Here is a 13530-nt window from a genome sequence, read left to right as displayed (position 1 = left end):
GCCCTAAGATCGCCCTGCCCCCTGCTCCCTACCCCTCAGTCGTCGCGCAGTTGGACTGTTGCGGCGTTTCATTCATATTCATCCATTAAGTTCCGCTGCCAGCACATTTTCGGCTGCACACACACACACACAGCCGCAGCCCGTTTTTCCGTATGTCCTTTGTGCGAGGGTGTTGGTAAAAGGATGCTCGCCATGCTGCCCAACAAACACAAATTCCAGCATAAGGAACTCTCGTCGCCCACACTCTCCACATCCACGTCGCCTCTCTCGGCTGCTGCTCGGCTCTGGCTCTCCGCTCCTCGGCTCTGTACCGTTATATACCTTGGCCAGAATTTTCAGCTTCAGTCCCGGATGAGATTTGGCAACGTGCGCTACAGCCTCTCTAGCGCGAAACGGTGAAAAGTAGTAGCAACAATAACCGAGTGGAAAACAAACGCGTGCAAGAGCTGTCAGCGGTGTCGGGGGAATTTTTACAACGAGCAATAATTAAATACTTAAGTTAAAGCAAGTCATTAGAGTTGTGCTGTGCCCGCATAGCGAGTGAAACAAACCCAGTTGCAATGTTAAATGTGCTAACTTTAAGCACGCAAAGTCGCCGACGTCGGCGTCGCAGTTCGCATTGTGTATAATAAAATTGGCGAAAGGCGAAATGAATTGAGCAGGATCCAAAGAGCAGGAGGCGGAGGCGCTGGGGGCGGGGCAGCCAGGAGCGGCAGGATACGATACTAGAAAGCAGAAGCGAAGATGTGCGCGCACAATACAAAAAATTACAAAGCATACTTTTGGGAGCGGCAAATGGCCAAAATCAACAGAAGCAGCAAAAGCAACACCAACACCAACGCCACGGCAGCGACGCCAGCAGAGGCAGCATCTCTAAGCCAAAAAACAAAAACAAAGCCAGTAACAACAGCAGCAGCAACAACAGCGATGTCACCGTTACAACGGAACCATCCCAAATAAGCAATAGGTTAGAACAAGAGGGCACGCGAGCGCCACGAGAGAGCTCCAACAGCAAGAGAGGGAGCGAGAACGTAAGTGAGAGTTCAGTTCCCCAGTGTGTGTGTGTGCGTTGGCGTCGCCGTCAACTTCGACGTCGGCAGCGCTGCTTTCTCCGTTTCCAGTGCTCTCGTTTTGATTAAACTTTGTGCGAGTAGGTCGGTGGGGCGCGGCTCAGCCACCCCCCCGCCCCGCGCTCTGTAGCGCCACCACCCGCTCGACCTACAACCCAGCAGTTCGCACAACCTCACCCGATTCTACACAGCGAGAAACCTTGCAAGCAGCACAGTCATTAGTCATATTTCGTGTGAAAAGCTGGCTTGAAAAGTTCACATGCAAGCATTCACATAGTAAGCTTGGTCAAACAGTTCGAAAGTGAAGTAAAACTTTATTTTTATTTCTATAAATATATTATTACTAATCTATAAAGTGGCAGTGGAATAATGTGACTAGAAAAAATGTGAACTGCAATTCTCCGCCACGAGCCAACCAGTTTTTCTCCATGTGTGGGCGCATTTCGCTGGGCAATATGCTTAGCGGACAGTCGGAGCATAAGGTGAAAGCCAGTCCAGCAATTTAATTTCCGCAAACAAGCCAGGCAAAGCAGCTCGCATTTCGGTCCAAGGAAACGCTGAAAAGCGGGCAGCACGAAACGGGCAACAGCGAACAGAAAGCAGGCAACAGAACAGAAAGCAGTCAACAGCTAACGGCATCCGCTTGGCATCAGCAGCCATGTGGCAAGCAATTAAACTCGCGCGAAATTAACATAAGCCAGCAGAACAGAAAAGAAAAGAAAGGAGAAATGGGCGCAGTGAAAGACAGGGCGCTCGAAAGTATGCAAGCTAGTTGGCCTGCCCATCCTTTCCTTCCGCAGCCTCTCCCCTTTCTCTTTACTCCCAAAGTGCGTGTGTGTGTGCGCGTGTGTGGGTGGGCGAGTGGGTGTGTTTAAATAGGCGTAAGCAAGTGTGTGTGAGCGTTGACAGAGCCCGCATAAAAAGCAAGCCAGAACGAGAATAACCAATGCAAAATAAAGCCGACTGTTGATGAGCTGATCAAAAATATACACTTTCGAGGACAGTGAAGCTCGGCAAATAGGGGAACATAATTTGCGCGCATGCAGCGAAATTTTGGGAACGAAAAAGTCCTTTGTTGTTTGCAGTGTTCAAAAGCGTCGCACTTCCGTAAAGGAAATATTTTGTTGCATACTTTGGGGCTAACGTGTCTTAAGGATCCACAAAAGCTGGCGAGGTCGTAATATTAATATATTAATAGGGGACTGTCAAACAAGTTACTTAAATCACTGAATAATTACAAATGGCAGGCGTTAGTCAATACTTAACTCTTCATAAAATCGTGGTTGCCAGGAGCTTACACATAAGAACTGTGTCACCTGATGGCCTGTAAGCAGCTGATAAGGGGAAAGTAACAATCATCCAGTGAGCCACTAATTGACTGGCGTTATAATTTATTCGGCTGTGATAAACAGGCAGATTTACAATTGCCAAAACTGCATCTGGCCATAGACATCTGTGCCAGTCTATCGACCTACAAGGCACAACACAGTTCCCATGGCTGAAAAGTGAAGTGTGATTTGATTAGCGGCTGCTTGGTGGGCTCACTGTGCTTACCCCATCGTTCCACCAGCTCGTGGCAGTGTCATAAAAATAGCCTAATAAATGGCAAAACAAATCCTCGCGGGTCGCAGGTTGCTCAGCCATGAGAATGTGTGTGTGTGTGTGTGTGTGTGGTATATGGTATACTCGTGTTGTGTGTTGTGTATGATGGTATATGGTTACTTGTGTTTTTGCGCCCGACGCATTTGATAATAAATCCATAAATCCTTTTTTATGGCAGCCAAAAAGCGAGGCACGGCAACAAGGAGCTCAATTCGATTACTTGCCGAAGGAGCGGTCGCCTGATAAATTTGAATGTAACACAAGCGGACAGCCGCCAATGATGGCAGCTGATTACCAATAACTACATTCCCCGAAAAATGCCAATACATTTGTGTTTTTCTATCATTGGAAAATTTATAGTTTACTGTCAAATGGTATTAAACTGAGTTTTCCCTTCAAAAATTCTCTGAATTCGTTTATCCGGAATTTCTTAGAAAGGAGCTTCCTGTCGTATCAGTTTCTATCGGTGTAGTTCCGCCCCGCAGTCCGTAATCTGACGTGGCCAAGTCAAAATCACGTAGCCGTAGCGTAGAGGAATAGCGCTCCAACTACTTGGGGCTCTGAGGAGAAGCCCCCACACATGGGGATAACCGAGAAGTACCGAGTCACACGAGCGATTTGTTTTTTCACTTATTGGAAATGTTCTGCCCTCTCCATTTGTTGCTGAGGTTGTTGTTTTTCGTGTGTTGTTGTTGTTGTCAGTACGATACGTCGGCTCAATTTATGGCGCCCCATTGGTTTTGCCCATCTCACCAGTTTGTTAGCTTGTTTTGCAATTGATTTATACGTGTGTGCGTGTTTTCAATGAGATAAACAGACGGATTTTGATTGATTTATTGTTTAACGCTGCATTTAATTGGGCATCCTTTGATGTTAAAGCCATAAATAGCCCAAAAACAAGGGCAGAGCACAGTCGGTGCAAATTACCCACTTTTCGAGCTCCACACAGGTCAATTGAATCATCAACGTGCACATTTCAGTTAGTGATGATTTGTGGTAATTCAATTCGTTTCTTAATTGATGCTATTTGCATTGGGCATCGCATTCGACCGCTTATGTGTATATGTAGTTGTGCGACCTAAAAGTAGGCTATGATATTTTAAAGGCCAATTAATCAGCCGCTCGATTTGTTTTCTTGCAATTCAAGGGTTTTAACTACAGGCAACTACAAGTTAATTGGTTTAGTTGGAAATTTGTATGTCTACTCAGGCCATTTGCTGTTCGGAGAATTCATTTGCTTATGGTTTTCATGGCTTTCACAGAACTTATATTTTTCCAGGAAAATTAATCCATTTAACAAGGTGTGCTATTTTAGTTCAGGGGGTAAAAGATCGCTTCAATTGGATGATGTGTGTTATGTCACGTAGATAACGTTTAATTACAAGCTAATAGCGATTAGGATTACAGTAGTGATTGCGCGCTGATAACAGGCCTAAAATCAAATATTAAATAGGTTTTCTGCAAAAAGATACGTAAATTAGTTTTCTGGAATTTGACCCTTTTGTGGCCTGATGTGTATGGAACCGCCCTGACCAACGACAATGGCGCGGCGCACAATAACTTCGCATCCATTGAATGCGAATCAATCACGGACAGCTCATTGTGGCCTGTTCATTTCGCCACGTATCGTGGCCTATCAATCAGCTGGCAGCCATGGCGTATGCGTAACGTGGCTTTTCAATGCGAGCTGGTGAAAAACTTTCCAAATCAAAGTCGCCGCGCACAATGGCTGCCAAATGAAACAAGCCCCCACCCCCTCCTCGCAGATATCTATAGGCATATGGCCAATGACAACATCAATAGTTTTGAAAAGTGTCAGAGGAAGCCGCCTGGAACATTTCCGTGCCAAAGTGTCGGGGCTCGCAGCTCGTAACTCGCAACTCGCAGCTCGATGCTCCTTGTTCCTTGTTCGAGCCAAGTTCCTCCTCGACTGTTGCACGGCTGTTGTTATTTTTGTCGTTTTTGCCACTGCCATTGTTGGCAACAGTAATAAACGAACAACAAATGTTGTGGGTGTGGCTGAAATGGTTGAAATGGTTGAAATGGCTGAACGGCTGCAAATGGGCTGGCTGAGGCCTGCCAAGGAAACGCATTCAAGCCGTTTTCATTTTCATTTACATTTACATTTACAGTTACATATACCTACATTTCCATTAAAACAAATCACACAGAAAATGTCATTTTGCAGAAGCACAAAGCCAGTCGGCCCCTGGCATTGTAAATATGTTATTCTGCTTCCTTCCCCAGGATTCCTTGCCAAGATGAGATATATCAAAGGCCACTGCTGGGACAGTTTCTCATAAATCTCGCCGTTCTTCTTTTCATGGCTCTTGGCCATCCGCTGACTTTCGCAGGACATTCGGGAATGGTGTGACTATATGCATTTGCCAGCCCAACATGCAATTACTCTTCGAGCCTGAAGGCCTCAAGTCGATTATAGCCGCTAAGCTCAAGTACTTTACGCTGCTTAGCCACCCAAGTTGGCCCATCATAATTATCGCAGCATCCGGATGCGAAAAACTCGCTTCGCGCATCTCGCACTCTTATTCCTTACGCCCACTGACAACTTTTGACATTTCTTCCTGGTTAATTTAATAAATTTCTGGGGCGCCACTTTACATCCTTCGGCATCTATGTGGAATTTATGACGGTCGTTCGGAAGGCTGTAAATTTATCAAGTTACGAGATCTTCGAACGGTTAACTATAAGGCAGTAAAGGAGTTTTCAGCTTGGATACTCCGATGCTGCACTGAAAACATAATGGTGGAAGTAAAGTGTGCTTGAGGGATTAAAAAGCTTGTGCTTAAATTCAATCCCGTTAACATGCAGCTATTAATGAACAACAGTAAGAATAGTAATGTACAACATGAGATCAAAATAATTATTTCAGGCTGCTTTCCGGTCGGGCCATTCTGACATCCCACCTAACAACCCCGTTTTTCTTCCTTTCAGGGTCTGCGAAAATGGCCAACGCCTTGCGTGGGTGCAGTAAAAAGGATAAGCAGCGGATGAGGCTCAACTAAGGACAAGCCAAACACAGAGAGAGAGAGAGAGAAAGCGCGCGACAGCGAGCATCGTAATCCTTACAGCTGCAAAGTACATAAAATCACGTATACGCCATGGAGCCGGTCATGAGTCTGGCATTGGCCGCCCATGGCCCGCCCAGCATACTAGAGCCGCTGTTTAAGACCGTAACCACGAGCACAACGACCACCACGACCACGACGACCAGCACGACGACGACGACGGCGAGTCCTGCAGGCTACTCGCCAGGATACCCGGGCACCACCCTCCTGACCGCCTTGTTCGAGAACCTGACGTCCACGGCGGCCAGCGGGCTGTACGATCCCTATGCGGGAATGTACGGGAACCAGACAAACGGCACCATGGGCTTCGAGACGAAGGGACCGCGGTACTCACTGGCCTCCATGGTGGTCATGGGCTTCGTGGCGGCGATTTTGAGCACGGTGACGGTGGCGGGCAATGTCATGGTGATGATATCCTTCAAGATCGACAAGCAGCTGCAGACGATCAGCAACTACTTCCTGTTCTCGCTGGCCATCGCGGACTTTGCCATCGGCGCAATATCAATGCCGCTCTTTGCGGTGACCACAATCCTGGGCTACTGGCCCCTGGGTCCCATCGTCTGCGACACCTGGCTGGCCCTGGACTACCTGGCGTCGAATGCGTCGGTGCTGAACCTGCTGATCATCAGTTTCGATCGCTACTTCAGTGTCACTCGGCCGCTGACGTACCGCGCCAAAAGGACCACCAATCGGGCGGCGGTGATGATTGGCGCCGCCTGGGGCATCAGCCTGCTCCTCTGGCCGCCCTGGATCTACAGCTGGCCCTACATCGAGGGCAAGCGGACGGTGCCCAAGGACGAGTGCTACATCCAGTTCATCGAGACCAACCAGTACATCACCTTCGGCACTGCACTGGCCGCCTTCTACTTCCCGGTCACCATCATGTGCTTCCTCTACTGGCGCATCTGGCGCGAGACGAAAAAGCGGCAGAAGGACCTGCCCAACCTGCAGGCTGGCAAGAAGGACTCCAGCAAGAGATCGAACAGCAGGTGAGAGAAAATGTGGTATTTAGTTCAGTAAAGGGAAGAACAATATTGATTCAAAACTACTTTGGTTTGTTTCTTTCTTGAATACCTTAATGTAATATTGAATGATTAGGCGCTGAGTTTGAATATCTTGTGCTTATTTGGCGACCCAATGAGCTGTATCATTTTGAATTTCGAATGCAGAAACAGTTTTTATTTCACAGCTCATTGAGTCGTTTATTTGATTACAGTATAGTATCCTTTTTCACCTACAAACTTACAAGTTTGTTTTGTTTGGTCCTTCTAAATATATAACTAGGTATTTAGGCAAATAATGGAATATTGTGACTTTTGCAGTGATGAGAACACGGTGGTGAATCACGCCTCCGGCGGCCTGCTGGCCTTCGCCCAGGTGGGCGGCAACGACCACGACACCTGGCGACGTCCGCGCTCCGAGAGTTCGGCGGACGCGGAGAGTGTCTACATGACCAACATGGTCATCGACTCCGGCTACCACGGGATGCACTCGCGCAAGTCAAGCGTAGGATCATTTGACCGACTTTTCCCTATTTTCCCGATTACTAATGCACACCATCCACAGATCAAAAGCACGAATACAATCAAAAAATCGTACACCTGCTTCGGCAGCATCAAGGAGTGGTGCATTGCGTGGTGGCACTCCGGTCGCGAGGACTCCGACGACTTCGCCTACGAGCAGGAGGAGCCTTCTGATTTAGGGTATGCAACACCAGTAACAATTGAAACTCCTTTACAAAGCTCCGTCTCCAGGTAGTAAAAACAATCAAAATTCTGAACTTTAATCGTCTATATTTCGAGTAAGCCGACACCGCACCCACTCTCTCACCCCCAGTTATGCGTATGACTCGCTTCCTTTGCACCCAGAGCACTTTTTCGAGTGGCAAACACACAGCAAACAACCAGCACCCAAATATATCACACAATATATCTTCGATTTCTCATCCAATGCCTGTGCACACAAACGCAAAGTGGCAGTGGTGAAGGGTGTCCAGGAGGAGGAGCCTGGGCCCGTTCTCCACTGGCCACCACGATGCACCAATACCTCTTCATCTCCCTTTCCCTGCCTCACGACCACTCCCAGCACCCAACCACACACGAATCCATCAAAGTCCATCCAGCACTAAAGTAATCCACGTAGATGGAAGGCTTTGCACCACTGCACACATCGGGATGGAAACTAATTGCGGCTTACAGTCCAAGGTAGTTGGAGCTGGCCATTCCGGAGTTTCTCCATTCCGCTGGCTGTAATTAATTCATAGGATTGGATTTGAACAAGTGATAGTTGCAGCTTAGGTTACAAATCGCTCTTTCGCTTTTCTAAATTTCATATGCAATGAAACACGTGTTGAAATTGTTCAACTTAACTTTAAAATCAAGCTAGGCCTAAGATATTTCATATAGTTCATTTCGTTTAAAATTTGTTTAACAATTTGTCCAATTCAGCAGAAATGTTTAGTTCAATTTCTGCATTAAGCTCTCTTCTCGACGTGAATAAATTCACAGCCTGCGTGCAAATTGGTCGCATAGATCAGTGGGGAATAATTAGCAAATATAAACAGTCAAATAATTCGCTAATGTGCAAATCCATGTGGAATCTGAATTAGCATAGAAATGAGTAGGGAAAATGAGCTTTTTCGGATGAATCCGCGATGTGTCGCCATCGAGGTCAGCCCAAAAATGTGTAGGATAGCCACTTCATAGGCGACAGCTATAATTGAAACGAGTGCCAGAAACCAGAAAAGCATTTTAAAGATACGTATCTCTTTGACCGCCGAACTTGTTTCAATTTATGTGTGCCATTGGCCACCGGCCATCGGCTGGGTAATCGATTTAAGCTGCGATTTCCGGCCACTTGTTTCCATTCCAAATGCACTGCCCACATGCATGATGTGTTTCTGTGTCCTTTCTGACCATTTGATGATGAGCGGAGGCACAGTTGCATCCAGATTTTGGCCCGAGCTGTTGTTCATGTTCTAGTTGCCTGTCAGTGTCGTTGGAGTGGTGCACTCTAATGTGTGTTTGCCGCAATACTAACCTAATGTTAACCGAATGCCACATCCTGTCTTCTCTCTTCCTCCACATCGCAGATGCACCTCGATGAACGTGATGCGGGACAACTACTCGATGGGCGGCAGCGTGAGCGGCGTGCGGCCGCCCAGCATTCTGCTGTCGGATGTCTCGCCCACGCCGCTGCCACGCCCACCGCTCGCCTCCATTTCGCAGCTGCAGGAAATGAGTGCGGTTGCGTCGAGCACAACGGCGAATGTGAATCCCAGTGGCAATGGCAATGGGGCCATCAACAACAACAACAACACCAGCCACAACGGGAATGGCGCAGTGAACGGCAATGGGGCCGGAAACGGAAGTGGAATCGGACTGGGAACAGCCGGAAATGCGACGCATCGCGACTCGCGCACCCTGCCCGTTATCAATCGCATTAACTCACGGTCGGTGAGCCAGGACTCCGTGTACACGATACTCATCCGCCTGCCATCCGACGGAGCATCCAGCCATGCGGCCAACGGAGGCGGAGGCGGAGGAGGTGCCACTGTTGCCGGGGCAGCTGCCTCCACAGCCTTGAGCCTGCAAGGCGACTGTGCGCCCTCCATCAAGATGATACACGAGGACGGGCCCACGACGACGGCGGCGGCACCTCCTTTGGCAAGCGCCACCGCCACCCGACGACCTTTGCCCTCGCGAGACTCTGAGTTCAGCCTGCCACTCGGACGGAGGATGTCCCATGCTCAGCACGATGCCAGGCTACTCAACGCCAAGGTCATACCCAAGCAGCTGGGCAAGGCGGGGGGCGGGGCAGCGGGCGGGGGAGTGGGCGGGGCACACGCGCTCATGAACGCCCGCAATGCGGCCAAGAAGAAGAAGAAATCGCAGGAGAAGCGGCAGGAGTCGAAGGCGGCCAAGACGCTGTCGGCCATCCTGCTGAGCTTCATCATCACGTGGACACCGTACAACATCCTGGTGCTGATCAAGCCGCTGACCACCTGCTCCGACTGCATACCCACGGAGCTGTGGGACTTCTTCTACGCCCTGTGCTACATCAACTCGACGATCAACCCCATGTGCTACGCCCTGTGCAACGCCACCTTCCGGCGGACCTACGTCCGCATCCTCACCTGCAAGTGGCACACCCGGAACCGCGAGGGCATGGTGCGCGGCGTCTACAACTAGATAATTAATACTTAATCATCCATCATCTGGCCCGTTAACTACTAGTAGTTGCAATAAGTGTTGTGTGCTAGAACTTTTGGGAGGCAGTAAAACCAAAACTAGGCTTAGGATCACCCATTGACAAGCAGTACTGATTTTTTGATGTCTAGCCCCCGACTATATACACGCATCACCATTCCGGGAGGGTTGCCATAAATAACAATTGCCAGAACTGAGGTTTCGCGCGGTGTCAAAATAAGTTTTAAGTTTGCAATAAAGTTCTTTATAGTTCTAAAGATCTGGTTAGGCAGGAACTTCCACCCACTTACCTCTTCCAAGCCAAGTTAGTTGCAACCCATGAGGTTCGACCAACTGCTTCCAAGCAAGCCAAAGATCTCACTAAGGTATCTTTAGACTAGTTCCCGAGGCAACCCTCCGCAGCACCTGATCACAGCAGAGTTATCACGATGATCACGTGATCCTCCCAGGAGGAGGAGATTCCATTTTGTTAGGCGTTTACGTAATGTTAGGTAGGCACATGCTCGATGCAAGAAGAATTTAATACAAATATAATGGATTACGATTGCAATTCATACATACACGTACACATATATAAGATATACAGTATATTTATTATTATACACATGGCAAATGAGTTAGCTTAAGTTGTTGGCGAAAGTTGTGGGCAGAAAGAGGCAGAAACCAAAAAAGCTTTAATACAAGTTCAAAGTAGGAGGATTAAGTTCCGCGGGCAACGAATGCGAATGCGAATGCATCTTGCATCTTGCATTTTGGCCAACCAATGGAATCGTTTTGTTCTCCTTACGATTTTCGTTGTGTAGGCTGGTGGCGGGGGGAGGGGACATGATATGGGGGGATATTGGGGGATATGACGTGTATTAATTGTAGGGGGAATATTGTGATTGTACTGCTCGTTTTCAATAGTTAAAGTTTGTTTTTTTGTAACATACATGTGTGTAGAAACCAAACCAAAGCCGAACAAGCGTCAACCGTGCAAATCAATTTGTAGACACATACCTGCTAATATATCGAAATATGTATGTATAAAATAACGATTATTTGTATGTATTAAGAACGCAACCCACCATGGTTCGACAACTAAGAACAAACCTTTTGTAACTGATGTGGAAAATGTCCCCGAAAAACCGGGACGATCTTAACCCGAGAGTAACAACAGTAACGCAAGCAATATGTTTGGGGCACGTGTGTCGGAGAGATGGCCCAGTTGAGGAGGATCAGGACACAGACACGGACGTGGGGCGGGGATCAGGGATCTGGGATCAGGGATCTGGGATCAGGGATCTGGGATCAGGGATCTACGATCTTTGATCAGGATCGCGAGGACCCGGACACGAGACGAATAGTATTAGTAACCCTATCAACAGGTTGTGCTGAAAGTGGCCAATCCGTCGACTGGCGGACCATCTCTTTGGGCAGCATCCCGAACTCATAGCAAAAACTCATAGCTATTAGCCAATTGCTTCTTCGAAGTGCACCAATTTCAGTAACTAACTAATAGTGAACCGCAAGCATATTCATATTCAAGGCATATGAGAGAGTAAACAAAAACATAACGTAACATACAGTGTAAGCAAACGACATCCAGGTACTACGATATATTCGATGCGATCGGGGGAGCGAACATTTTTAATGAGTGTGTAGGTAACTAATTGAAATATTAACAAATTGTTGGCCCCAGTTAATCGAGAATCGAGAATCGAAGGGACGCGGGGCCTGGTGCAAATCAAGCCGAAATCAAAGCGACATTTGTAGTGTCTGTGACACACAGTACGCAAGTACGCATATTTATACCTAACGATACGATATATACAAGTACATATATATGAATACGACGTTTAATATGAATATGAACTAACGATACCGAGCAACCAGAGTAAAAAACAAGTGTAAACAACCAAGCAAGCAACCAACCAAGCAACCAACCAACCAACTAACCCAAAAGACATGATTTACAACCACGCACACACATCCTAATGAAGCATATAGTACTGCAATCAATATCTAAACGACCCAAGCCAACGCGAGTCGAGTAAACCGAAATCTGAAATCTGAACAGAGAAATAAGAAATCCGAAATACCTACATTTAGCCTTTAGACGTACATATTTAACACTCGATTACAAATAGATCACGTTTTTGACTACCAAGAGAAAAGGTTTGACATATAGGATTACAACCAAGAACAGATGGACAGCATTTTGACGACGAGAGCAGATTTAATTGCATACAATCTAATTGTTTGGAAATATACTACGATATATAGTAATACATATATAATTTAAAGCTAACAATAAAAATGTGAATGAAAAAGAAGTTTAAGTATCTCTAGACCTTCTCGGGCTGTTCCTCCTCGTCTTCGTTCCGGTCACCTTCACCTTCGCCAGCGGTTTCCCTTTCCCCATGAGGCCTCATCAGCATCTGGGCATTCTTCTGTATGATCTCCAGTTTGTGCTGCATGAGCTCCTGGCGCCGCTGCTCGGCCTTTAGCTGCTTCTCCTCCAGCTCCTCCAGGGTGAGTGGCTCCGAGCTGGCCGCCTCCTGCATCAGCTGCTGAATCCTCTTCGGCGGCTGGCGCACCGTCTCGTTTAGCGGCATCTCCGGATTGTCATCGCTCTCCAGCGGAATGGTGAAGGCCTCGGAGGCAGCTGAAAGAAGGTTCCTGGTGAAATTCCCATTAATCGGCTTTATATCTCCACCTACGGTACTCCTTCTTGGCGTCCATTCTAGTTTCACTGGACTTGGCCGAACCGGGCTTCGATGAGTGGGTGTCTTCTACGGTGGCGGAGGTCTTGGAACTGGAGCAGCCCATGCTACGCATCCACTCAGGCGCAAGGCATTACGCCTAAGACTTCCGTTTTAGTGCTTCCGATACTTTTACCTTTGGCGTTTCCGTTCGGCGGAGAGATGACTAAAAGCGATGCCGATGTGATTTCCTGCTGCAGCCGCTTGGTTAGAGCCAACATTCAATTTCCGCCGGCGCTCAGCTCATTAGACTACGGCCGACTGCAGCTGAGGCCACGTTTAATGGCTCATTAGTATTGATTTTCGCAGGATTGGATTTTCCGTAGGTAACCGAGTCCTCCAGGACACAGCCGTTTGGCGGCACAACGCGATGGCAACTGACTACTGGGACTACTGAGAAATTGCAATGCAAAGTTTTCCGCGCGCGTGACCATTATTAATAATCGTCGGTATGGCAGGACAGCAGAGCGGACCAGGATCAATATTCACATGGCTTTGCGTGGGTGCGGTTAATATTGAAGCGGCTAGCCGGGACAAACACGGACGGACAGACAGACAAACACATACACACATGAGCAGCACGGACTTGCCTACAAAATGTCAATCAACTCTGCTGGCCATAATCAACGCTAATTGCGGTTCCATTCGCAAACACCGTCGATATCTCCGAGTTTAGTGACCCACTCAACTTTGACCGGGCCAACGGCGAGTGGGATGTGGTCTTTGATTTCTGTCTCCACCGTCAACACTCGGCCATAAAAGCGCACATGGCCCAAACAACTAACGGCTTCCGGCTGAAGACCAAGTCAAAGTCGAAGAC

The 13530-nt window shown here is 47.8% G+C and overlaps 2 protein-coding genes across 3 annotated transcripts; one reads left to right on the top strand and one right to left on the bottom strand.

The window, feature by feature from the left end:
- The first annotated feature begins 338 nt into the window (after window positions 1-338).
- Window positions 339-12281, top strand: LOC6532029 (muscarinic acetylcholine receptor DM1). Of its 2 annotated transcripts, none has more exons than XM_002092770.4 (5): window positions 339-1031; window positions 5625-6747; window positions 7081-7264; window positions 7325-7461; window positions 8850-12281. In XM_002092770.4, exons 2-5 carry the CDS (start codon window positions 5792-5794, stop codon window positions 9946-9948), a joined length of 2376 nt encoding a protein of 791 aa, XP_002092806.1. In that variant the 5' UTR covers window positions 339-1031; window positions 5625-5791; the 3' UTR covers window positions 9949-12281. The 2 variants fall into 2 exon arrangements, with proteins under 2 accessions (XP_002092806.1, XP_015051665.1); XM_015196179.3 differs by having other exon boundaries at window positions 7325-7512.
- On the bottom strand, window positions 12165-13386 carry LOC6532028. Its single transcript, XM_002092769.4, has 2 exons — window positions 12669-13386; window positions 12165-12613 (listed from the first exon to the last, which is right to left on the bottom strand). The coding sequence occupies exons 1-2, from the start codon at window positions 12784-12786 to the stop codon at window positions 12294-12296; spliced, it is 438 nt and encodes a 145-aa protein (XP_002092805.2). The 5' UTR covers window positions 12787-13386; the 3' UTR covers window positions 12165-12293.
- Window positions 13387-13530: the final 144 nt, after the last annotated feature.

This window comes from Drosophila yakuba, chromosome 2R (genome assembly GCF_016746365.2).
Source record: "Drosophila yakuba strain Tai18E2 chromosome 2R, Prin_Dyak_Tai18E2_2.1, whole genome shotgun sequence".
NCBI lineage: Eukaryota > Metazoa > Arthropoda > Insecta > Diptera > Drosophilidae > Drosophila > Drosophila yakuba.
This window is presented reverse-complemented; position numbering and strand designations above follow the sequence as displayed.